Source organism: Cygnus atratus, chromosome 1 (genome assembly GCF_013377495.2).
Source record: "Cygnus atratus isolate AKBS03 ecotype Queensland, Australia chromosome 1, CAtr_DNAZoo_HiC_assembly, whole genome shotgun sequence".
NCBI lineage: Eukaryota > Metazoa > Chordata > Aves > Anseriformes > Anatidae > Cygnus > Cygnus atratus.
The window spans coordinates 44,295,259-44,321,331 of record NC_066362.1 but is presented as its reverse complement, the minus strand read 5'-3'; the positions used below and the strand labels follow the sequence as shown (position 1 = coordinate 44,321,331).

The 26,073-nt window shown below is 44.9% G+C and overlaps 1 protein-coding gene across 1 annotated transcript in view; it reads right to left on the bottom strand.

Moving 5' to 3' along the window:
* Positions 1-26,073, bottom strand: part of GRIN2B (glutamate ionotropic receptor NMDA type subunit 2B) — a 161,200-nt gene that overhangs the window by 21,891 nt on the left and 113,236 nt on the right. The window contains exons 4-8 of the mRNA XM_035544130.1: positions 7,324-7,532; positions 6,846-7,017; positions 6,013-6,166; positions 4,332-4,457; positions 1,046-1,275 (exon numbers count right to left, since the gene is read on the bottom strand). Coding sequence (XP_035400023.1) covers positions 1,046-1,275; positions 4,332-4,457; positions 6,013-6,166; positions 6,846-7,017; positions 7,324-7,532 — 891 coding nt within the window. The remainder of the gene's footprint in view (positions 1-1,045; positions 1,276-4,331; positions 4,458-6,012; positions 6,167-6,845; positions 7,018-7,323; positions 7,533-26,073) is intronic.

Genomic DNA, 26,073 nt, shown 5'->3' with positions numbered 1-26,073 from the left:
ATTACAGGAAAAAAACAACAAAAAAGGAAAAAAAAATCTCTTAAAAATGAATCCATTACAGAATTTCCATCCTGCTGCACAGGACACGGTACATACAGGGGGCCTGGCCGCAATTTATTTCTAGACTGTCATGGGGGACTCAAGAGACAGTAACTAAAACCAGTCCAGCAGCAGCAGACTGACACCTGCATTCCTCTTCTTGCTGCCATCCTCAATAGCGATGTGTGTAGGCTGTTGCCATTTGGTTGCCCTACAATGACATGACCCCTTAAGCAGCCCCAGTGACTGAGTAACAAATTCAGCATGGGTAATTGAGCCTCACAGAACTCAATTCCTTGTGAGTAACCTTGCAACAAAACAAAAATAAAGCAGTGTGCACAGCTTCAGACCCTCATGAGCCAGACAGTGCTACCCTGTATGCATGAGCAATCTCCTCAAAATCCTCGGTGTGCAAAGCCCAGCAAAAGCAAATGCTCTGCGAGAACAAAATTCAGTGCATGTAAACAAGGCAGTGAAACACATTCTGAAAAGGGAACGATCTCTTGTGCTAAGCCTCCAAAGGCCTTGAAAAAATGGCAGTATAACTTAAAATGCAAGCAACAGTAAATCATCAAAGCCAAGCTGATTTACCCCCATGGGCAGAACTCGTCCCCAGAATAAACTAACAGATCACATTTGCTAGCCTAATGGTCACAGTTCCCACACAGACAAATTATTTCATCCTCAAAAAACAGGTTACAGCCATTATACACGTCACTTCCAAAGCAGCATTAATTCCTTTCTTGCTGCCAATCAAAGTGTTGTTTGGGATCATTCAAGTAAACACAGTTCAGTTCAGCTTCCACAATTCACTTCTGAAGTGCTTAAAATGTGTAAAAATGCAATTGAATACCAGCAAAGAGCAGTTGTGCTATTTAAATGAGGGACTACAGAAAGGTCGCAACTGACAAAACCTGGACATTTTCCCAGTAAAAGCAAAGGAGAAAGGGTAGAGCAGTCTCTTCTGTGAAGAAGGCTGCTTTGGGCATTTGGGTGGATCCGTTACCTTTTTGTCGCTCAGGCCAGACACCTGGTCCACATATTCTTCTTGGATCATGAAGGCAGCCAGATTGGCAGTGTAGCTGGCCAGGAAGATGACAGCAAAGAAGGCCCACACTGACACCATGATCTTGCTAGTGGTACCCTTGGGATTCTGCACTGGCACAGAGTTGTTGAACACCAGCCCCCACAGCAACCAGATAGCTTTGCCAATGGTGAAAGAGGGACCTCCTGGCTCTAGAGTGATTGAGAAACAAGACCCCACAGTGAGTATCTCAAAACAAGTGAGAGGAATGCATTTCTCTTTACATACATGCCTTGACTTCAGAGTTAAGAGCAGAGATATTCCCACGTGAGATGAATGTCCACAGCTGTGCTCCCCTGTGTTCAAGACACTATATCTAAGCAAACCATGACCATGAAAAGTGATTTTTTAGAATAAATACAGAAGCCTGAGGATATTTTATCTCACAGATTTCCAATGAAGCCTTATATAAGGATTTTTTTGTACCTGATTAGAAAATGTAGAATTCGAAACATTAAATTTCAGTTCAAGTATAATCAATAGAAAAAGAGTTTGGTTAGAAACACTCTATCCTCATTTCTAGCTGTTCAACAGTGATGTTGTTCTTGAACTCTCAATATACACCTGTGCAAAATATGGCCACCACTGTACTTGGACAGATGCATGAAAGAGCACTATCTGAAATAACAAGGCTCAGCAAATACCTCTGCAAGAGCATTTCATTACCCAGTCTGTAGATGATGCACAAGCTAGAGAAGAACTAACTCCCTCTCTCCATGTGCTGCATCTAAGCAACATGTGACATATACTTCAGTCTCTCAAGAAAATCAGCAGCTTCAAGAGCAGATACAATGTTTACGAAGTTGATATTTTCCCCTTAACTCACTTTTCAGAGTAGAAACTCACTCATATCCCAAAAGCCATGTGTGCTCATGAAGCACCATGCCTGAAACCTCATGAAATCCTGTCTGACTCTCAGCAGTCTCAGATTCCCAGCATACGCCGGTGCCATTAGTGGGAACCAAAACCAAAATTTGTTCAACTGGAGCACAAGAGAAGCTGTCAGGGAGACTGCAGCTGGAATTACTCTAAGGATCCTGCTTCAGGCACTGAGAAGATCCTCTTAGGACTGGAGCCCTCTGGCACAGTTCAAGTAGTGCCTGTCACTTTTCCAGTGGTGCTACCCTGGCTCTGCAACCCCTTGGTTTAGCATCCCATGTTTTACCTCCTTCCTTGGGTAGGCTGGAGCCTGGTGCTGCTGCCTGTGGTTACAGTTGGCTCCAGCACAGAAACAAAAGGGAAGAAAGTCTATTGATAGCTCCTCTCCAAAGTGCTGAGCAGGGAACCTTATGGATCATCTCAAAGCACTAACTGTGTGCACTCTAAATGCAGTTGAAAGGTTCAAGGGGCTCATTTTTCACTCTGGGAACTGCACGCCAAGTTCTAAGTAGAATCATCACCTGGCAAAACTGGAGCCTCTACATGCCAGGGAGGCAAAGTTGCTATAAGAAGCATGGTTTGACACTCCTTGCCTTTTTTACATTCTGGAGTGGTAGTTTTAAATTCTTCTTTACTCAGATGAGTGAGATATCTAAGCCACATGCATATGTAAGGTGCAGTACTGCAAGGTATGGACTTGCCCTAAGACATGAGTGCAAGCCCTGCAAAACACTAGTGGGAATTGTAGAGTGCGAGGAAATCTTGACAAGTTCCTTCTCCACCAATCACCCCATCTGCTTTCACAGTTACTTTGTCAGCCACAAACCAAGACAGCAATGGGGGTCTCCAGTCCACACCAGGGACCCAAATCCTTCTGAGCTCTCAAACTTTGAGTGACCCAACAAAAACAAACCAACATAACTGGGGGCTAAGGCCTTAAGGTATGCCTGCCTGTCTTGGTAAGAAATTCTTGGATGTCCTTAAAGAGAAAATCCAGGTGTGAGAGCAGGGTTATACCATAGTAGACTAGTTTGAATGCAGCCAAAGAAACATTAGCAAGAGCGTTCATTACCAAACAGGCACTGCAGTCTCTGCAGCTGCTTTCTACATCTTCACGTTACGTCTGTCAGCGATAATATCTGCCTGATCATGCACTACCGTTCCTAATTACTCAGAAATATTGATACTGCAGCTGCAGTTCAGCTAACTTAATAACTGCATGACTGCACACCTGTGTTAAAAACTGCTTCCAGTTACACACCTGTATTAACACCTCCCAGGAGACTCACAGGTTTAACAATATTTACTTGTATCCAAAGATCTGTGTGGTTAAGAGTAGTTGCCATGGAGGCCTTACACAGTTCCACGATAAGGGAGTTCTCCACTTCCCTGTGTATGTGGTTCTGCCTGCATTCCTATTAACACTTGTTTGGTTTTTTTTTCAGTCCCCTTTAATCTGATAGTATGAATTCACTCAAAGTACTAGACTGGGGAGCAAATGAGTGCATTTTCCAGTAACTGTCTCCCACCCATCATTCTGGACTCTCTGCCATCATTGGTCCCATTTTGGGACCAGTAAGTCCCAGAAAGGTTTGAAGTGCTGACTTGCAAGGGGGGGAAGATAAGGAGATGACAGCAGGTTAAACTTGCTAATTGTCTTCATGCCAATAAGGCAAAAAATGCTGTCTATCAGGCTGTCTCTTCATCCTCTCTTTAACTCATCGGGCTGTCTTCTGAAGTTCAGAACCACACAGCTAGGTCACTCACTTGTTCCCATCTTTCCTCCTGCCTTTACAAGATAATTCCTCGCCCACTCCCAGGGAAATAAACTTCCCACTTTCTCAGCTGGCCTTGGCAAGCCAGAGAGCCAAGCAGGGGAGGGACGTGCCCAGCTGACAGATGTGGGCTCTGGAGGACAGCACTATGCCAGGGGGCCGGCAGAGCTGCTTGTTTTCTGGGTAGATGTAGCACTGAAGGGCAGATTGACAACAGAGAGCCCACTGATTGCCTCAGAGAGAGCAGCACCGCAGGCACTGCCAGCACCAGTTACCAGCACCCATTTCCCCTCAATGAGAAACAAATTGGAGCTAGTGTGTGCTTTAGAGATGAAAGACGCCACATTCAGTCTCCCAAGCCAAGCAAATTATCTATTATCTACATCTGTTCTCTTCAGAGCCGTTTTCCACCTCCCTCCCTGTCCTCTTCAGTCTGAACCCACAGCTCAGAGTGGGCTGTATCTGCATCACATTTAATACAAAGGAAATGCTGGTGCTGAAGGAGCCGGGATTGGAAGCAAGAGAGGTTCATGGCAAGGAGCGGCTCCCCTTACCTCTGCCATCAGCAAGGCACCGATTATAGCCCACAGGGCTGAAGTACTCGAAGACAAAGACGGCCACTGCAGAGATGATAAGCAGCATCACAAACATCATCACCCATACATCAGCACTGAATGGCTCTAGAGAGGAAGAAAAAAACATGTTGAAAGGCCCAGTGTAGCGCAGCTACCTCGCCCCTCCCTTCCTTTGCCCTCCAGAGCACCCCAGTGAGAGTGTGTGGCTTGGGAAATACAGGAGTTATGGAGATGCCTTCAACCCCAGTCTGAGAAATGTCCTGAATTAGTAGAAGTGTAGTTTCCTTTTCCTGTAATGACTGCATTCATTCTTACAGCTACATCTGTGACACATGGCTCCATCTGGAACCACATGCAGCCGCTGTGACATGCATTGATAAAATAAAATGCATTGATAAAAGATTGTTCCCAGGAAGTCCTCCAGCACCATCTGGAGAGAGTGGGGGAAAATCAAACAGAACTGGCAGAGTTTCAAACAAGGATCCAACTTTCAAGATGTTATTGAACCAAAGAGCATCTCCAAATTTCTGAGGTTCAGCCATAATGATAGTAGTTTTTCAGCTATTCCATTCCTGTAGCAATGGGAACACTGGCTCATTCTAGAAATGTTAGCATTCACATTCTGCAAGTGCTTGATCTTTGCTAGGTTTTCTCCATCTGCAAGCACGAACAGGTAAAGATGGTACTGTACCAGATCAAAGAAACCTAGGACATTGGTCCACACTATACTTGATATTGCAACTTGATTTTAATTTTAATTTAAAAATTTGGAGTTTAGTTTATTGTTGGTTTTACACACCCCAGTAATATGAATGGAATATTGGAAGCCAATTTGCCTTGGCTAAAGGCAAAAATTGCTGAAGAGTAAGCAGTAATGAAACTCCTTCTTCAAGAGGAGTTTGGAAAACTTTCTTTGCCCATATAAAATTATTTCTGTAAGTGTTCTCAGGTTCCTGGCAGAGAGCAGACAGTAATTATATAAGTCATATGCTGTGTTTGCTGCATCATAAAGCATTTTGTAAAGCCAAATAGTAGTTACTAGGAAGGCACGGATGCCTGGGGGAAATGCAGTATCACTTCTGCATTCTCCAACCACCCTCCACCACTGAAGAGCAACAGAAACCATTTTACTGGGATGCACAGTGTCAGCAAAGAACTGATGGCTCAACCCTTTTTCAAAAGCTCTGTTAGATCTCTAACTTCCTCCAGTTGCTTTGTCAAGGGAGGATCAAGCTAATATTCTCTTTACAAATAATGTCTCTGAAAGCGCAGCAATTCTTTGCTAATTGTTATCACTAAGTACAGTTGCATACCAGCTCTAAGGTTTGAATCAATTTTTTTTTCTGGCCTACACTGTTTGAACATGCTATTAGTTGAGTCACTGGGATACCACATGCTGTAGGGTAGATGACAACCCTGAGTGAGCCCGTTCTTTGCTAGGATTACTGAGAAATGCCTTGGAACTTCTGGGCAGTGCTTGTTTGCGTTTGCCTGGATTTCGCTTGCTTGGGATTTAGAACTAAAACATCACAGTTTATTTTTATATACCTGTCCCACAGGTATTCCCAAAAAGGGACTTTCAGGCTAAGAATCACAAGTAACCTTCACCTAATTTTTTATGAACAATGGGTGAAATTTTAATTTTAGACTAAAATGATACCTAAGAAGGCAGAAGGTGAGACAGTTCCATTGCTACGTGACACCATGACGCTGATTCCCGTCTCTATGAAGGGCACAGAGAAATCCACCACTTCTGAACGTTCCTCATTAATCGTGAGGGATCCCACAGCCATATAGGCCCGTTTGGTGACAACCTAGAAGACAGAAAGGAAGAGTTCACATGCACAGACCCAAGGCTAGCCCCTCTCAAGCACCACAACCTAGCCCCTTCTTACCCTCTTTTCTCTCCATGCAGTCCTTTTTACTCTTGTAATCCCATTCCCTATATTGTTTCTATCATTTCTCCTTTCTAATCTTTCATCAGGACACCTTTTTCTTTCAGAGAATCTATAGACATTTATCTTCCCCTCAAAGCTGGTATGCGTATAAAAAATAAATCCGCAGAGGTCTTAGGATAAACACATCATCCACCGAGAAGACGTCTTATCTCATTTTTCTGTCCTTGCTTTCTCCTCCTTCTAACACTGCAAAGTCTTATTTCATTCTTTATACATCTTATATATGATCTAAGCTTAATCTAGGTTGCAGCCTCTTTGGTGCACGGATATCACACTCTTTCTTTGACTATAAAGGCAAAATTTGTGACACTATAGGGAATAATAATTAACCGTCAAACAGGAAAGGTGGTCATGGTCAGAGTGTCAGAGCAGATTAATTCACACAGCGCCCAGAAAGAATCCAAGCCAATCATTTCTATAGAGTCACCTCTGTCCTTTCCCTGGCAGGGCACACAATAAATGATGGGAGATTGGACCTGACCTATAGCACCCAGCCCAAGAATGAAGCCCACCATGCCCTCCCTTTGCTGCTGACCTCTCCAATCATTCCATTCCATGTCCCATTGATTTTTTTCCCATGCTTGCCGTTAGTCACCAAGTAGAGGTCATAGGTGAACTTGACAGACTTTGAGATTTTCTTGAGGATGTCAATGCAGAACCCCTTGCAACATTTCTTCATGTAATCTGGCTCCTCATCAGTTTTGTTCCTGAACAATCACAACAATAATGGGTTAGAAGGCTGGTGAATATTCCCTTAATTCCCCTCTGCTGTCAGTATGTGCTCCCCCTCCCACAACACAATGTGGAGAACTTCACTTGTGATATCTGTGCTGGACACACTGCAGTGACTTGCCCAGTGGGGCCAGCCATGAACGGGCATGGGCCAGACTGAGCAAAGCGAGGTGACTTTTCTAAAAAGGATTATCAGGATGTGCCAGTATTGGCCCAATACGCTCTACTTTCTGCTGAGAAGGGAGAACCCAATGGGAGGAGAAAAACCCAGGGGTGCATACTCGGTCACAATGCGTTTTTGGCAAGGGACAGTGTTCCTCATGCAGGTGCCACTTAGGGGGTCCACATTCTCCACAATGACGAACGGTGCCTCTTCCAGGGTCACTATACTGAGGTGGTCGTCCTCGCGTTCCTCAGAGTCAGGATACAGCTCAAAGCGGGGCCACACATAATACTTCATCTGCAGCTTTTTTTCCTTCCATTTCCCCACCTGTGGAGACACACACAACACAGAATAGACTTCTAGCTGCCCCGTCCCTCTACATCAAACACATTCCCCCAGGCCCAGGCAGGAGAACCACTCTGGACTACCCAAGTTCACAGCTGTGTTGGACAGAGATATTTCTGGGGAGAAGGCTCTGAGGAAATAGGTTCAAACCAAGGGAGAGGGAGAGAAAGAGAGCAAGAGTATGGGGTTGTCTCATCTCTCTGACGGTCTCAGCCTCTGGGCAAGTGAGTGGATGACAAAGGGGATACCATCATCCTAGTCAAATAGACATGATGTCTTTGAGCTTTCTCAGTCAAGCAACAACCATGTAGCTTGTTGTCTCCTGAAAAGTTGATTTCAGTCTGCTAGCCACAATAAAAATGGTAATTTTTCTGTAAAAAAAAAGGAGAAATATATGCCAAAAAAACCAACAACCCTGAAACAAAATGCGATTTTGAAACAGAGAAATTGAAATACCTCATTTGAAAAAGTCAAAACATTTTTTCAAAAAATTTGTCTTCGTTTGCTTTCAGTGAAATTAATCAAATTGTTTCATTTTAACCAAAGCTGCCTTTGTCCAGAAATAACTCACTCTGGAAAAAAAGTTGCCAACTCCTAGTCAGGACTGAGTTCTTCCAAGTGACAGAGGAGATAGGCAACCAAAGGAGATAGGCTCAACTGAAGGTGTTCAGCAATTTCAGGAGTATCTTCACAGGAGATGAACATAGACAGAGATGCTTGTTTAATAGTTGTTCTCACTATCCTCAGCTAAGGGCTCATTAAAATACCTGCTCTTGTCCTTTCACAATGACTTGGTTGCATATGTTAGCTGGAAACAAGCAATTGTTCTGTTTCTGACACATGAAAATCAAGCAGCATCTGTTATTTCTACTTTTGCTATTTTTCCATAATGACATATTGCCATTTTATATCTTTTCATTTGCCATTTCTTCAGAAAACAGAAATCACACCTTCAGAGACCAGAAAAGGGGGATGGGGACCCCTTCACCTTATACCTACTGCCACAAGTAAGAGTTGTTTTGAAGCCGCTCCATTCCCCGAAGAGATGATGTGTGTAGCACACCTACTGCCAACGGTAGACTGCTCCTTGCAAAAATTCCAGGAAAAGAAAACACCTGAACAACCACTACACTTTGAACTATCAAAGTCTCGCCTCTGTTCTCATTTCCCCTCATCACAGCTGACACTAATTAGCACCTTGGCTCGCAGCTCAGCTGGGAGGGCAAGAAATTAACTGGGCTCAAGAAGGAACTTTCCTGCTCGATCCTCAAACAAAGCCTCCCAGGCCAGGGCTGAGACACCTTCACAGGGACAGGCAGTGGAGGGGGGGCTTGTGTGACTGTTTTTGGTGATGTACCTGCTCAGTGGGTAAACAGAAAAGCTTCATTCCACTGCAATCCAACACCACCTCCCACCACCGCCAAATTTCCGTCATTTATTTATTTAAATGACAGAAAGGGAGGGAGAAGCACTTATTAGAGGCTCATTAGGTGTCAGCGGTTATTCTGTGAAACTCAAAGCCCAGCTGGGGTTTGGCATTTGAGAGCAGCCAGAATTCACATAAAACACTTGTCACCTTCAAAACAAACAAACAACCGCTTCATCTGGCCATGAAAGAAAAACCCACACTGGGGGCTGGTAGAGGGAGAAGAAAGGCAGAAGAAATCACCCAGAGACAGCAGCCTCCCCATCCATCCCTGAAGTGTGAACACGGCACCCCGGAGAGAGCAGGCCTGCAGTTTTTGTAAGAAGCGGGTGAAATGGATGGGCAGCAGGCTTTACCCTCCCCATGAACCCTTACAAGCAGCAGCTGCCAAATTTTTTAAGGGAAGTTTGCCCCTAATGCTTCCCCCACTGCCGGAATCATCCTGCTTGGACCAGCAAACAGGGTACATAGCTATTTTTCTTCTTTCTCTCTTTTTTTTTCTTCTTTTTTTCACTTGATTGGGCAGAGGGATGTCATTTTAATTTTTACGTACACTTTGAGCAGCAGGTGGAAGCTGGCAGACTGGGAGCCCAGGGAACTGGTGGCCTCTTCCATCCACAAAAGGCAAGTAGCGTTGGCTACCACAGCAGACGGTCTGTACTCACACCCCTGTCTAAGCCTGGATGTGCAAAGTGCATTTCTGAGGGTATAGAAAGCATACACTCATATGCTCACCCAGGGTCTGCTCAACCCTGCCCTTCCTGCTCATTGACAGAGCAGATCAATTTATCATCATCTGAGCCAGAGATTTCTGCAGTGCGATTCTAGTCTTCAAGTAACTGAGCTCAAATCCCCAAAACCCGTTCAATGAGGCCACCAGACAAGCAGAATAACTACACACACAGGGCTCAGGAAGGACCAATGATTAAGATGCTGCACAGAACAGCCCAGACTTCAGCTCAATAACATTAACTTATCATAGAAATAAGCAGTTGATGAAAGAGACATCTTGCAGTATCTCAGCAGCACTTAGATATCACAGTAATAGGCATGATATAAACCCTTAAGTGATAAATTAGATCAGATAAGCAAACCCAACTCGTAATTACCCAGAAGTTCTCTGGGACAGAAAGGGGACTTTGTAAGGCTGCATGCCAAGCACGTTTCACAGCGTTTGTACTACACAGGCCAACATTATGAAATGAGGACAACAATGACAGTCCTACCATGGCCTCCTGCGCGCTGGAGCACCTCACCTGCAAATACAGTAGTACATGTCCTTTCCTTATTATCCCAATAAAGTCCTTATAAATTAACCAAGAAGAAGGAAAAACAGGATGTAAGGAAATGTGCTGGCCAACATTTTCAGGTGAACTACAGACTGTCTCAAGAGTATGTGCAAATATTACATTTCTTTGCTAAGCTGAACAATCAGGCATGCCATATAATTACTCACACACCTGCAGGCATGTATTGATATGAGTCAATGATACGAACAAGCAAAGTCAGAAAAGGTTTATGAATTAAGAGAGGGCAGATTTCTTTAGATGCTCATGCATGTAAGGATCAAATGTGTATACATGTAGTTAAAGAGAGGACTTAAGCAACATGTAGACAGGGACAGTAAAGATAATAAGAAATGCCCCATGTGCAGAGGACAGAGACAATGCAAGAGAAAGAAAATAAAAATGTGCATTGTGTTCTAGATAATCTGGCATGAGAGAGAAGGAGCAATTCACTTTGGGGACAGAGGTTAGCCACAACAGAATTAAATGTCACAGATTTGTCCAGGTAATGATGCCAGCTCGTAAAGAATATAACCTGCCAAGCTGTGCAGAGCAGAGCAAGGCACTTCTGAAGTCTCAGGGTATTTGGTATTAACAGCTTGTAAACTGTTATTACTTAGGTTTTGCTCAGTGCTTGCCTCAGCAAAAAGAGGAAAAATAAACCATCCCGGGCATCCTACATATTGTCACCCTGCAGTTTCAAGACCCACTGGGTGTTCTCTGATCAGAGCCCAGTTATCCAAACTCCCACCAGGGGTACTGGAGGGTTACAGAATCAGCAAAAAATGAGGATGCTAGGGATCTTAAAAAAAAAAAAACACCTTCTAATCATGTTCTCCAAAACCCAAGTATGATCCTTTATGCCAGGGAAGGGTTCCTAAGAGCCAGAATTTCACCTTAAATCCCCCAGTCTGTGTCTGTACCACATCTGATCTTATCGAGAAAGGGAAGTCACTTTGGTTTAGGGATTAATTTGGACGCATTGAGGAAGGGGAGCAGCTAACTTTCACCTTCAAATATAGGATCCTACTTTGGATTAACAAGCTGTTGGGAGAAGTCCAACGCATTTGCGAAACAAGAAAATGAGAAAGAAAATTTTGTTCTATTGTAGAACAAAAAGTTAATCATATATGCTGTTGGTTTGCCTAAGTGTATAAGCTATCATGGACAGACAAAAGGTAAGATTGCCTACAAAAGACAGAGCCTTCCGAAAACCTTCCAGCTGGCTGGCAAATTGCCTTAAACACAGTATAATGCAGCCAGAATAGAAGTGTTCTGCAGTATGTTAATGCGCATCCTTAATGAAAGGTGCTGTAGCATGTTAGCTCCCTGAAACTAATTCTTAACAGAAGCTTTGCTCCCCTACCAAGAGAAGCTAAGACTTGTAACAGGCATTTCTGACAGATGTTTGTCCAACCTGTCCTTTTCACCGACAGAGAGCCCATGATCTCTGTGGGCAGTCGAACTATCTGTCCTATTTAAAAGGTAAAAAAAAAATAAGTCCTGATTTCTAACCTAAATCTTCTTGTTGCAATTTATACCAGGAGAGTATATTTCTTTATTCTTCTGCATGTGCTCTTTTCAGTGTTATCATGTCAGTAAGATGTTTATAACACAAGAGCTGGTAGTCTCCTTCAGTGGATACCTTAAATGCTACATTGGCAAAAGCAACCACCAAATGACCAGCACCCAGTCTAAGTGTTTACAAAGCTTTCACTCAGATTTGTAGTACAGACAAGTACAAGCTACTCCCATGAATCTCCAAGGCTGTCTGCTGCAGCCAAGGCAGAAACCAACCTCTGAGTATCTCCTAGTACGCTAAGGAAGGATCACAGAACAAAAAAAGCATCTGGAGAAACCTCCAACTAATGTCAATAGGTAGAGAAACAAAACCTCACAGAAATACAGCTTTCAAGGACTAGGCAGCAGAGTACAATTCTGGGTGAAAAAAGAAGAGGTTCAGATACATTGCTTGTACAAGATACTCAGAGGCCTTGTGTTCTGATTTGGGGTTTAGGAGAACTACATCTGGGTGAAGATTGTTGTTGATTGTTTTTTTTTTTGATTCAGGCTCCTATTTGCACCACATCTTGCACTACTCTTTAAATCTCTCACTTCCTTCCACTCTTGGTATAGAAGAGACACAAGAAAAGGAACAAAACGTATTTGGTCTCATTTACAAAATAAAAGACCACTCCAAACTCACTTAGAACTCGAATGCTTTCTGCTTTTCCCAGAAAATTCAGTGTTTCCTCCCTTATAACATTTTGTTTTCCAGGAGCTGAGGGGCTTGTTCATTGCAGTGGGGAAGCACAAAGACAACAGCACAGGGCAGGGATTAGAAGGCACGTTCCCTGTTTTGCCAAGGACCTCTGGGACCTGATCTGCAAACACCCTTGTCCCTCCACTCCCATTGTGTAAAATGGAGATAATGGTACATTCTCATGTCTGGGTGCACTGGGTGGATAAATACAGAAAAGGTCATGAGACTCAAAAATAATATTGAAATGAGGAGATACACAAACAAAGATGTGTCTGACAGATCTAGATGAGGGAACTCTTATAGCAAGCATGGAAAGCTACCTGCCATTTACCTTCCTGTAATATAGTTAACTGGAAAGAGCTTATGTAACTTTTACATATGATTTTAATACACGGAAAAGGCAAAATCAAATATAGAAAAGGTAAAGGTAAGATGTTGGGCAGCTGGCAGAAAATAGCAGTGTTATTGGCAATAGAGCTGATGGAAAAGCATACCTAACCCCTCTGGGAGAGAGCGAGGGTCTGGGGAGAAAGATGAGCCTTGTCAGTACAATTCGTACAGCTCCTGAATGAGGACATAGAAAAACCAGAACAACTGGGCAGGACCTGAAAAGGACTACTGTAGGAATAACTGAAACGCCATAGAAATAACAATTATAACTGGGACACTGCCAATGGGAGGTATGTGCTGATTAGGGTACATAAAAGTAATGGTAAACCTTGGGGGTGCTGTTAGAACCTTAATGCTGAAGTAGATTATAAAGAAATAAGTCATGCATAAATAAAATCATTGGGGATAAGAGTTTTTGGAAGGCTGGTGCAAGATATTCCACTGGAATTGAACTACTGTAGATCCACAGGCTTGGCTTTTGGGGTGGATAGAGATGTCATTACTGTTATTAAATATAAACTATATCAGGAACCAAGTCATCATAGGAGGCTTTGGCTTCACAGAGATAAGGTAGAGAACAAATGCAAATTTTAACAGCAGAACCCTGATGTCTTTTTTTTCTGGATCTGGTAGCTGACGCTTTTCTTCACCTCAAAATTACTCAACAGACAATAGGTTATGCTGTTTTACACTCAGTTTGGGTGAGCAGCAAAGAACCTTACAGAAAAGCTAGTTATCAAAAATAACCTTGGCTTGAGTGATTAGGGGAAACAGAGAGCCTGCCTTGAAGGAGGAGATTAAAAAGCTTGTTTAACCTAGATAAATGAAAGCCAAGAGGGGATATGATTGCTCTGTATAAATAAAGGGGGGACAGATACACAAGGGAGGAAGAAAAGTTGTGGTTTTTTTTAAAAGCAGAAAAACAACATTGGTACAAGAACAACTGGTTGTGAGAAAAATTGCCTTGAAAACAAGATGTTTTTTAACCATCAGAGGAGGGAGGTTCTGGAACAACAAATCAAAAGGAGAAATGAAAAAACTAAAATGGGGTCAAGAAGAAGAACTACTGGTTTGTATAGGGCTACGCAATGTCACTGCCTAGAGTGGCAGGGATGGGACCAGATGAGCCTTTCTAGTCCAGTGGCTTAACTAAGCAGGAACAAGAGGAGTAATTCCTGCGTAGAAAGCCTTTTCTCTTCACCTTCTCAGTCTGCAGATGTCATAACTCAATCTTAATCATCATATATCTGTCCCCCAGCTAATCCATGTGAACACAAAGGCTCCTATTATTGATGTCTTCACCTCCTAAGCTCACATTTCTCTCATTCATGGAATGAGGTAACCTCCTCCAGGGCCCTGAGAATAGAACATCCCTCTTAGCCTTCACCCAAGCTGGTTAAGTTGTGACTCTCACACTTACACTGCTGACTTCCCAGCTATTTCCAATGCCTGGGATGCTATAGGTCTCTAGCCTTGCATAGGCTGGTCTGCAGCAGGTAAAGAGATGCCACGGAGAACAAAAAAAAAATCTCCTGTTTACAGACACTTAGGGTGATTAATTAGCCACATCAACCAAAACAGGCAGGAAATGGTTGTGAATGCTCCACGTGCAAAATTAACTCACTAAAAAACAACACTCCTTCATGAACCTCAAGCTCACCTTCCACCACCACCTGGGGAAGGCTGCTTTCTCCACTGCACCTGCAGAAGCAGGAATTGCTTCTAATAGCCATTCAATTAAGCATGTAGATTACAAAAGATGGTGCAATTTTCTTCCCTGTATATTTATACAGCACCTAGCATAAACCAGGGAGAGGCTTGGTGCATAGTACAGACAGGGTGAAGTATCTGCTCTGGCTTTACAACTCATTTCTGAAGTTCTGGGAATAAAAGCACTTTGCAGGAACACAGTTTCCCAGCTCACTGAGGTCTGGCATTTACACAGCTCGTGCTATTTTTGCTGAAACATTTCTTTATTGGTGCATTTATATGCTTTTTGCAATTGCTGAGGTCCTGTCCCCTGCCATGATTAGAATGAGAAGGTTAATGAGATATACTTTGAGTGCTTCTGTCTTCTGCAAAGTCAATGAACTATGGAGCTCCACTGGTGTCAAGGAAAGGTCAGGACTGCAAGAATGCCAAGGTGTTTGTCTTGGTAAATCATTCTTCCAAAACAGAAGTTACCAAGAGAGCATTACAGGCATAAAACCAGCTAGGATCAGCTGATTGTTTTCTCTAGGTGATGGTATTGCTCCTGGTGGTAGCATTAACTTGGTAGTCCAGAAGGGGTTTATCCTGACAAGGCTGACTCAGGCAGGAACTGTATGGTTTCCAGAGGGACATATTAGCTCAAGGTCCTCAGTACTTCATGATGTACAGGTGACCATGATTTATGGAAGTCCACACTGCAATCAGCACAGGCATAACTGGGAGACATGAGGGGAGAGGTTAGAGAAAGCTGTTCATGGTAGTATGGACTGTGATCTGAGTAGTCTCAAGGACATAACTCAGCAAAGTCATAGTTTCTAGAGGGAAAAATCAGGTGTTACGATGTTGCAAGAATTAGAGGGGGTAAAAAAAAAAGTATATATGACAAACATTGCAGACCGACTGTACCATCCAACTTAAGCCACCTCCAGTTAACAGGCAGTGACAGCCCCTGACTCTGCCTCTTACTTGAGTAATATTGCATCCTTTAGAGCCATCAAGTCCTTCTGAAATGACTCTAGGTGAGGCGAGCAGAGTTGTCCTGATGTCCTAAACACCAACATCAGGCTATTCGGATTCAGGTCTGGCAAATAAAATCTAAATCCAGAGAGCTTATATTGCCCCTATCCTGCTCATCTAAGGTTTCACCTTGAGGATCTCTACTGCTCTCCTCTGCAGAACCATGGGGTGGGGGGAAATTTAGCAGGGATACCAGTAACGCTGCATGATTTGTGTGACAGGGGTTCAGGAGTCACAAAGGTTTAAAGAGAAGTGTATTTTTATGTGCATGTATAGGCATCTGAATGCTTTATGGAAGCATTTTGCAGTCTCTAGGAGGGCATCTGTATTGTGCAGGTGTGTGTCTGCATCCAGTACGTGTCCATGCATGTAATGCCCTATCTAATGATTTTTCCCCTTGGCTTTCCCTGTTGCGTGCTGGGCTTGGGTTTGCATTTTGCTGAGCTTTCATTTCTTTCACTCAGGCTTTTTTTCTTCCCCTAAAACATGTTACATAGAGGGAGAGATGGACTTGCCAATTCACACCGCAGTCTGGGAGATGGGTTAGAGCTTCAGCTGATAAGTGGGTCCTGCACAGCAGCATGCAAACCCCTGATGTGTGTTCCTCTGTCCAGTGACACCTCCTCTTGACACAGAGCAAATATCTCTCACAGCATCTCTTGAGACCTATGGCTGAAGGCATGTTTAAAAATGCAAATCCAAAGGCAGCCTTGTGCTGAGAAAATTTTGGTGTCAAAGCAGGCCCCCACAGGGGGAGAGGAGTCAACATGAAGAGAGAGGGGGTGGGTTGCCTAAACCTCACTGCTCTCTGAGCTGTGCAAGCATCGCTTTGAGAAACATCTCTGAGAATGTCAGAGAGATCCTTTAACTTTCAGGAGCAGGAGGCCAGGGCAGGTACAGCACCACAGCACCCAGCACACACCAGTCAGAGCCCCCTGCCCTCTGCGCAGCGACCCCACATGCAGAGAGCCTGGGCTGGCACAGACACATGCACACCCTCTGCAGAGAGACATGGCATGTTCAACTCTTCTCTCGCTAGTGACAAAGGGGGACACGGCTCAGCTGGGCCATTGCAAGGGGCAACCAACTGAGCCACTGCCCAAACAGCAGCCTCACCTCTGTCCTGAAAGCAAATGGAGGCCCAAACCAGAGCAGTGTCAGCACTGCACATCTCCAACAGCAGTGAGCACCACCGGGGTACTCCTGTCTGTGTGCTCTACACTGGCCCAGCACACAGGCCAGCTGCCAGCTTGGGGTCTCCTAGGCGCTGGCATGGGCTGTTCCCCCCAGCTGGAGAGTCCTGCCTTAGGAGCTCGTGCTTCAGCCTCTAGCGCTCATGGTGCCACCTCTGTAGGGGGTGAAGGCTCTAGAAGGACAGCCTGTGAGCTGCAGGACCCACTGCTACAGCCAAGTACTGGGCTTTGCCTGAAAACTGTGGCACTCTGCCCTGCTTGGGCAGAGCAGGAGACAAGACCCGCCAGCTCTACCTGCACCCTACATGCAAGGCCTGACCCTTGGACGGAGTCCACCAGTGGGACAGCTGGTTCACTACACATGTGTGTGTTGCTGCCATGCTGTCTGGAGCCAGGAAGCATGCTGTGAGCAGCAGGGAGCTGCTCTGCCAGATTTCACTCCTTTCCAACCCCATACACAGGTGCAGACACACACCCACACAGGTACCCCCAGCAGCAGTTATCCTAAGCTGATCTGGGCTTGGAGTCCAGACAGAGCTGCCAAGGGCCCAGCTGAGGCCATCTGGGCTACAAGTCATCTCTGCGCAAAAGGAGTGCAATCAGATTTGAGTAGGTTATAGAGAAAGGTAACCTTGAAATCAGTGTTTTGGGAAAGAGGCTATCTGCCAACGCTAGCCAGCAAGGAAGGGTTAAGCCAAGGACTGCTTTCTTGGGAGCATGGCCTCGGGAAGATAAAATCCTCCCATTCTCTCAGCACTGATGGACCTCAGGAGCACCTATTTTTCAAAGACTTGTCTGTCATTTCGTGCCTACAAGTGGCAACACAAAGCAGGTATTGTGCTATTTCCTTTCTGCAGCTTGGAAGTAGAACAACAGGCATGGCAGGCAGTCTTAGACTCATAAGATGAAGCTAAGGCCCTCAGCAGGTTGCAAAAGGTCTTTTGTGACATGTGCAAGTCCACACAGGGAATGACTTCTTGCAGTCTGGAATTAGCTGGATGACTTTGTATGTGAATTTAAATGTGTGTGTACTGTGTAGTTACCTCTATTATAGGGAGAGTTGGTAGTAAGCCTGTAATTAGGTTCTTTGACACTTTCCATTACAAGAGTCTTTAGGCTGGTTCTCTGAGAAAAGCCAACATCTCCACATTTTGCAACAGGCATTTGAAAGTCAGCAGGGAAAAAACCCCGAGGCTAAGGACATGATTTTTACTTTGGCCCATCAAATTTCATTCAGTTTTAACTGCGTTATAAACTGTTAAATAATCATCATTTCTTTTCTGTCACTTTGTTGCAGAAATTCTGGCAGATGGCCCAAATGCCATTTGAGCATAAATGTTCTAAGAGTTAAGCCCATCAACCCAGTAAACCAGCAGGGACACCCCTGCCAGTACCAGTCCGAAGAAGGAACACCCCAGCTTTAGCAGAGCAAGGGAAAGGCAAAAGCCAGATCAGACAGCCCACAGAATGGGGACAAGCCATCCAGGTTCTCCTCTGTCTTTTAAATGTACCCCACTGTGAAAAGGTCACTTGCACTCCACCATTTAGGATGCAGAAGAAAGTCAAACCAGTTTGAGCTGTCATGAGTGTCTGTGGAATAAACATGGGTTAGTCACTGGTTTGAGCAGTCAGACTCAGTGCCGAAGGCTCAGCGTGTGTGAGAATGAACAATACAGTTCTACAGAAAAGATTTTGGGTTTTTCCCTTAGAAAATAATAATAATAATAATTAAAAAAATGGCAACACAAAGAAATGAAAAGAAAAAACATCAATCAAACTACACTGAAAGGAACTTATTTAAATAATTGAAATATTAGGAAACGGCAGCTTTACGGTTTCTTTTTCAACCTTTCTTCCATCCCATGTGTGTGGACATTTCAATTCAAGTTTTAATTAATGAGTGCATACAACTTTCTCCATGGGGTCCCTGCCTCAATCCCTGTGCTGGGAAGGTACCTGAAGCAACAGAATTAAGGTGGCCTGTGAAACAAGACTGGCAGTTCCTAGCTTGGCTTTGCAAGCTACAAATGAAATCAATGTTCTTTTATTTTCTGTACATAATCACTTATATAGTTCTATGAATGTGCTCGAGCCCTTACAAAACCAATAAGCAGGCCAAGAAAGAATCAGTGAAGATGGAGAAAGAGCTGTCCGTGAGGTACTGAATCACCAAGCACTGGCAGAGGAGAGAGGAATAAAGAAACAGCGATGGACAGCAAACCAAGGAACCAACACAGATATTATGCAACCCCACTTTACAAGAGCAGCAGCCCTGACCTTGCCAAGGGTTTGAAGGGGCAAAAAAAGCAGAAGCCAAACTGGAAGGGAGCGCAGAGGGAGGTGGAACAAGGTGAAGCTGGCAGGTGTCTCATGGCCATGGTGGCCAGAAGGTGAGAGGAAAGGAAAGCATTAAGACAGATTATGTTGCAGGCAGGTTTCTCACATTGCAGCAACAGGTGTGTAACTGGCTAAGGGAGCAGGAGACCTGGTCTGTATGGCCCTACAGCAGAGACATGGGGGTGGAGGTATGTGGCACATGGACACCAGGAGGGCTGGATGCAAGCCAGTTACGGTCCAGATGCCATCTAGCCATGCTAGCCCAGTAGAGCTAAGCTGCAAGCTGAGGCAGCTCGCCAGGCTCACACAGCTGCCTTGTACCCTGCTGTGCTGCTGGGTCCCTGTGGCACTGCTCTGCATGGTGTGGATTTACCATCGCCAGCCTACGCCAGCACAGGCAGTTCTGTGCTGGGTTTCACAGCACAGACTTGCCCTGAGCAGCTGCAGCAGCTGCACAGAGCGCAGATGCTTTCTCCCCAAATGCCCTGGAGTGAAGGGACCCAAGTGCTGGCTTTAATCTTGTCCTGTGCTTGCTGTGTGACCTTAAGCAAACCATTTAAGCTTTCTGAAGCTCAGTTTTCCCCTCTACAGAAGGCTCTTAAGAATCCATCCTGCATTGCAAGGGGGCTGCGTATTCTGTTAAAGCATCTGAACACAGACATAACAGTGGGGAACAGCGACGTAAGCCAGTACAGTAAGGGGATGGCTCAGCTCATCCACCCCAGAGGAAATTGAGCAGCTCGGGGCTGTCGCTACAGCACCCTCACAGCCCGTGTCCGAGGAAGGGGCTTTGCTGCAGAAGGGTGCCAGATGCTGCAGGGCAGCCGTGCACGTCAGCAGTCAGCCATTGAAATCGCGCCGATTATTGAGAGAGCGGCCGTGAGCAGGGCAGGCATGTGGATCGACGGCTGTAAAAGGAACAGCAGGATTTCATGCAGCACTCGCTAAGAACTAGTTTGGGATCAGGAGATTAACTAAACCTCAAGAGCACGTACTTGGGTCCTCTCCAGCTGCTGGAGTGGCACAAGTGACCAGGCAGCTGTCTTTCCTGGCTCTAGAGACACCGTTCTTGGAAAAGGGAGCACAGCGATGCTTGAGCTGGCACAACGGTGCTCAGCCCTGCCCCTTCCAGCCTCTGGGAAGCAGGCCCATCTGACCTCTGTGCTCAGAGTAAAACTCAACCAGAGCATGCCCTGGGCCACAGATCTCCCTCACCGCTCTGCACCACCTCTCTGCCCCACCAGAACCCTATGTAGGAGTTTCTGCAACCTCCCCAGAAGGCAGGATTTCTTCTGTCCTGCTCTCCTATGAGCACTCCTCCAAAGCTGCTCCCCAGCTGCAGCTGAGAGCTGTGGCTCACTGTGTGGTGCTGTCTTGCAGAAGCAAACAGAGGGAGCATCCAAGAGCTGTGCAGGAGAAACAGTCTTGGAGAAGGACCAGGTGAGCAGCTGTCCCTGGCGGTGAGATGGGCACTGTGGTGGGGTGGCCCGTCAGGTGCAGAACAGCCCCGTGGCCAGCTGGAGGCACGTACAAGCACAACTGTGCCCTGGTGCCAACTTTAGCCCTGGCTGTTTATCTGCTGTGCCAAGAATATCCAGTGAGCCAGGCTTTACTTCTCTTGCGACAGACAAGATCGTGCTTGCGACTGAACATTCATCACTTCTCGTCTTCTGATTATTTCACCAGGCAACCTTAACGTTCCATTAATATCGGTCTTTGTGGAGCTAAATATATACACTAAGCACATATACAAATACATATAAATACATCTCTATCTAGCAGAGAATCCAATTAAGTGAATATGTTACGCCTTAGCAATTAATGAATTCAACAAGCTGAACTGCCTCTTGCATATGATTAAAGTTCAAGCAATACTAACCACAACAACAAAAAGAGCCCAGATTTTCCTGTGTCCTATCTACAAGCAGATTGTTAACACTTAAATCAATGGGTAAATTCAAGTGTGTTTGCAAGCCTTGGGAAACTCATCTTCCCATTGATGTACAGCCTGTCCTTCAACTCATTGTAGCCTAGGAGAAATTCAAGTCCAGCTGTCCCTGCGTGCAGCCCTCAGACAATTGCTGAGCCCTTATATATCTTTCTGCAGTGCTTTCTGGATGGCAGGTCTGTTAAAATGCTGGTGTCCTATGAGTTAAAAGAAAGCAAATTCCATGACTGAACAGAGCCGACTCTGTAGACAACTTAACTGATGCAAATACTGTCTTTCTCCTTGTGCCTTTTTTTTTTTTGCCATTTTTTGTTTGAGTTTGTGTAAATGCTTGTGTGCACATGCATGTGCGTCTGTGTTCTTTTGTATATTAATCTTTTCCCAGGACAACGGGTTTTTTTTCATGCAGTCTCTGCAATAGACAGAATAGACAATACTCAGCAATAGGCAATACTGACCCCTCTAGGGAGTGCTCATTCCCTCCTTCTCTCACAATACCCCTCCTCTGCATTCATAAGACATTCCCTGGGGGCATGTTCTACAAAAATAAATATTTAAGTAGCCACTAAACCAGAAAAGATGCACAAAAGCACGTGAAAGACTTGGCTGCAGAATTCAGGGCACAAGGGGGAATGAACAGAGGCACAGCTTGGAGGGTTGGGAGGAGAAAAGCGTTGCAAGTTTGAATTGGAAACACAAGCATCCCCTTCTCTTCCCTGTTCCAGTGGTGCTTTTAACCCTGAGACCAGAGCTAACTGATGTAAGATAGGTGCTGTTTCCATATCAACAGCACTGTCAAGTGTACCAGCTTGTGGATCCTATAGCCCTGTAGAATTATTTGTGCCTACGCCCACAGCACCACAGATTTTACAAGTCTCTCTGAGATATCAAAGAATAAAGCTTGGATCATTTCTAGACTATGCGAGAAACACTGGTTTGAAAGTAGGTATTATGGGGAATAGCGCATAAAATTGGCCACTTATGTCACCCATGTAAGATGGTAGTTTGCGGGGTAATAAGCAGATAAAATATGCCATACCCCAGGAAGCCACATACTACTTTTGTACTTCCCAACACATCCAGAAGAGCTAGAAATCCCTCAGAAAATCCAGTCAAGAGCCAGGTTCATGCTGAGCTGTGGGAGCACACTGTGGTATTCACACAGAGCCCACAGCGGGCACCGGCAGGCTTGAAGCACCACTTGGATGGTCAGAGCAGGACATTTTCTGTGTCCTGGCATGCAGCTGTCAGAGGGTGATGCTTCTGAGGGATTTGGAGATCTTTCCTTCAGGAGACTGTCCCAGATTTCTCACTTCCCCAGAGAGCTGAAAAGGTCAAGCAAGGCCCCCTTGCAGGATCACAAGTTTTATTTTCTGCTCTGGGTACACAGATGCTGGCTGCTATTTGAGTTTTGGTAGGAGGCAAGCCGTCAACGAGAGCTTTGGGTCCAAAGTGAATGCAACCAGCCAAAGCCACTACTTCACTCTGTTTCAGCAGTTTCTGCAGGTTTTCTTCTACCCTACCACAGTGTATCATCGTTTTACCCTGCTTCCCATCAGCATCCTTTGGGGATGTCCTCCTTGATTAGAAAATAACATACCCGCTCTGTTTATAGGCATCAAAAAACAGCCGTTGCACATATGCAAACAAGTGTACTCTACAGGAATGACAGAGGGGATGTTTTCTTACCTGAACTCTGTGCAGTAAGAAATGTACCTTCTCCCCTAGGCAGCCTTGTTGTATTGCATGGAGAAGCACCCCTTCCCTCCAAAATCTGAACAGTGAGAAGAGCCAGCAGTGTCCAGCACAGCAGGAGATGGAGCTGCCCTGCCAGTGTGGCATGTATCACTGAACACAAGAGACCAGCCCATTTCTGCCATCCATTCCCACTTCTTTGTAAGCAGAACAGAAAATGAAGACACCCTTCCCACAAATAGTCATTGAGATGTCAAAGCATAACTGCATTTGCGCAGTTGGGATCCCTTGGGATTTTCACCCCACACAGCTGTCACAGCTGATGATTCCCCAAAGTGGCTGCTGTATTGTCAGGCTCCTTGTAGCTTGCTTTCGCTGTGGCATCAAGCCCTTTCCACCCATCACCTTCTCCCTGTCTGTGATTACCACTGCCTGTCAGCACTGCAGTAAATATGTTTCCGGGTCTCCCATTTCTCACTTTACAGAACACTCTCTTAAAAAGACTTTCCCATCAGAGCAGACACTAAAATAGAGAAGAAACAGGAATTTCTTGAAAGGTTCACCTGCTCCACTCACTACACATAACATTACCTGCATCTAAGCACACTTTTCTGCTTCTTTCAGGAGGTTATTGCACTTCTGCAGCTGTAACTTCTTAAAGCAGTTGTCATAGGTGCTTATGATCTCATAAATCAAGAAAAAGTCAGGTCTCATGTGAGGATTGGACAAGGTGTCTCCAAAAACATTAGTCTGAGGAAGTACAGACAGCAGATCAGTGGGACTGAGTGAAGGAGACTTCTGTGCTCCAAATCCTCTGTGTAGGAAAGCAGCCACCATACTGCTGGACAGACTGGCTTTTGGAGAGGAATACAGCCAGGTTCCTGACACCACTTTGTCATCAACAGTGCAGGTGTGAGGAACACGATTAGGATCGAGGACCTTCCCAGACTATCGTAATCCTGCTCTCTCCCTTACTCTAACATCTTCTCTCTGGCCATGACAAATGCCTCTCAGACCCCCTGCACATCCATTCAAAAGGCTGTTTCACAGATCATTTGCCAAAATATCATCTTTCCCCTTTCTTTTCAGTCTCACTTTACCTCCCCACTCAGCTGCATCAGGCGCTCCTTTTCCAAGCGGCTTGATGTCTCTAATCCCTCAGTCAGTATCAAGATGTTAATGCTGACCTGCTCCACCTTCTCCAGTACATTTTTTAGAGACCCATGCAGGTTTCTTCCATTTTGACCTTCTTCCTGAGGGAGGTCCCATGAATACCGGTGAAGTTATGACATTGTTTTTCTTCATACCCTGCCATAAGTCTCTCTTTTGCCCAGATGGCTGCAGATAATTGAAAACGGTCAGGTTGCTGACACATTAAGTCCACAAAACATACAAACACTGACCAATTTTCCCCTTGTAGTCCCCAGCAGATCAATGCAAAAATGCTCACAGCCATCAGTGGATAAAATAACACCATCTCTTTACAGATTCTTCCTAAAGGAAGCACAGCAAGAAAATCGTGGCTATTTACTACTGTTCTTAACCTGTCTGTGTTCCCTGTGCGTTGACCCTCTTATCTGTCTATATACTCATGTTTTCTCAGCTGTTACTTACAGTGTTTAGTGGCTATGGCCATCATCGTGGTCTCTCGGTGCTGCTCCCAGCACAATGGAGCACTGGTTAATGGCAGGGATTTTCAGAGACTACAGTAATACAAATAATTAAAGTAACCATAAGCTTGTTCTGCACAGTTCATGAATCAAACTAACCAAGGATGCTTTTTTGCAAGACAGTGAATGACAGCCATATTGCTCTGCTATTCATTACAGCCTTTCTCTTTCTAATTACCCCTCCATTTTCACATGTTGCCTAACTGCCAGTTAGAATGGCTCTGCACTGACAAACAGCTGCCACATCTCACCCCAAGGAGGTACGGCTGCTTCCCTACAGAGGGGAAAGTGATGTCTACAAACAGAGCTTAACCACAGAGAGCTCAGGGACCCCCTACGCTAGGTTTGCAGTGTCACAGATCTTCCTCTGCCTGACCAGCACAAGATCACAGCGATGTGGAAAGTCTGTCCTGGATTTATATTAGTCCTTTATATATATATATATAATTGTAAATGAAAAACATGGCAAAAACTCAAAAAACGGATTTCTCTTTTCTTCCATTCATACCTCAAAAGCCTCCCTCCCTGTCCTTCCTTCCCCCCATCCCAGCACAAAACACACACTTTAAGGCACTAGCTGCTCACTCCATGCATTTGACAGACTCTGATTAAACTCCCAGATAATAACCTTGCAAGGCAGAGCCAAACTTGCAGCAGTACAGGGTGTTCTCATCATTGGCTCCCAAAAATAGTTCCTTGCCAATAAGTGTCAATTGGTTCTGGCTTTGCCAACCTGCACATCTACTGTCCCCCACATCCCAGGGGCTGCTGACATAACTCATCCCTTCCAGAAGGGTTGTAAGGCTCTAAATATGGCCAATAGCTATGTATCAGTTGCTGAAAATACCTCAGGTTTGTAATATTAATGTAAATTAGGCTTCCAAGGGTCCTTCCTGTCTCTGTTCCCTTGTATAAGGGAGATATGGGAGTCCTGGACTGCAATACCTGTGAGACAGCATTTGCAAGCTTTGGTCTACAACATCTTCCACAGCCGCCTAAGACCTAGTGGCAATGATCATCCTGGGATGGCTATTTCAGCTTTGTCCCAACAACACCTGCTGCTAGGACTCAGCAGAGCTGGCTGCAAGGAGGGAGCAGAGGGTTGGGAATGTGCAGATTAAGGGAGTGTGGGATTGCAGACAAACAGATCTAAAAGGAAAGAAGACAAGTACTAGGAGAAGAGAAGACAGAAGGAAACAGAAGAGGGGGCTCTTAATGTGCAAGGATGGAGGGCAGTGCTGTCAACAAGCCAAATCGAGCACAAGAACGGGTCACTTTTGGGACAGAAACCACTCTATTATGCCTTAGTACTGTTCATTTTGATGTCTACATTCCAAAAATTTACTGCTGACGTCAAGCAATGAAACTATTCTGAAGTCAATGGAATTGCAGATACTTATGCCAGAGGTGAATTTGGCTCCCAAAGGACTTTTCTATGCAATCATTTAGATAATGACCCTTTAAAGCTTATGTTGCTGCCATGGCATGACAGTGGGAGAAAAGGGGCCAAAAAAGGCTGCAACAGAATAGCCATCTGTCATACTCAAGTCTAGAGCTCAACTAAACCATATGGCATAAAAAAGGGCAA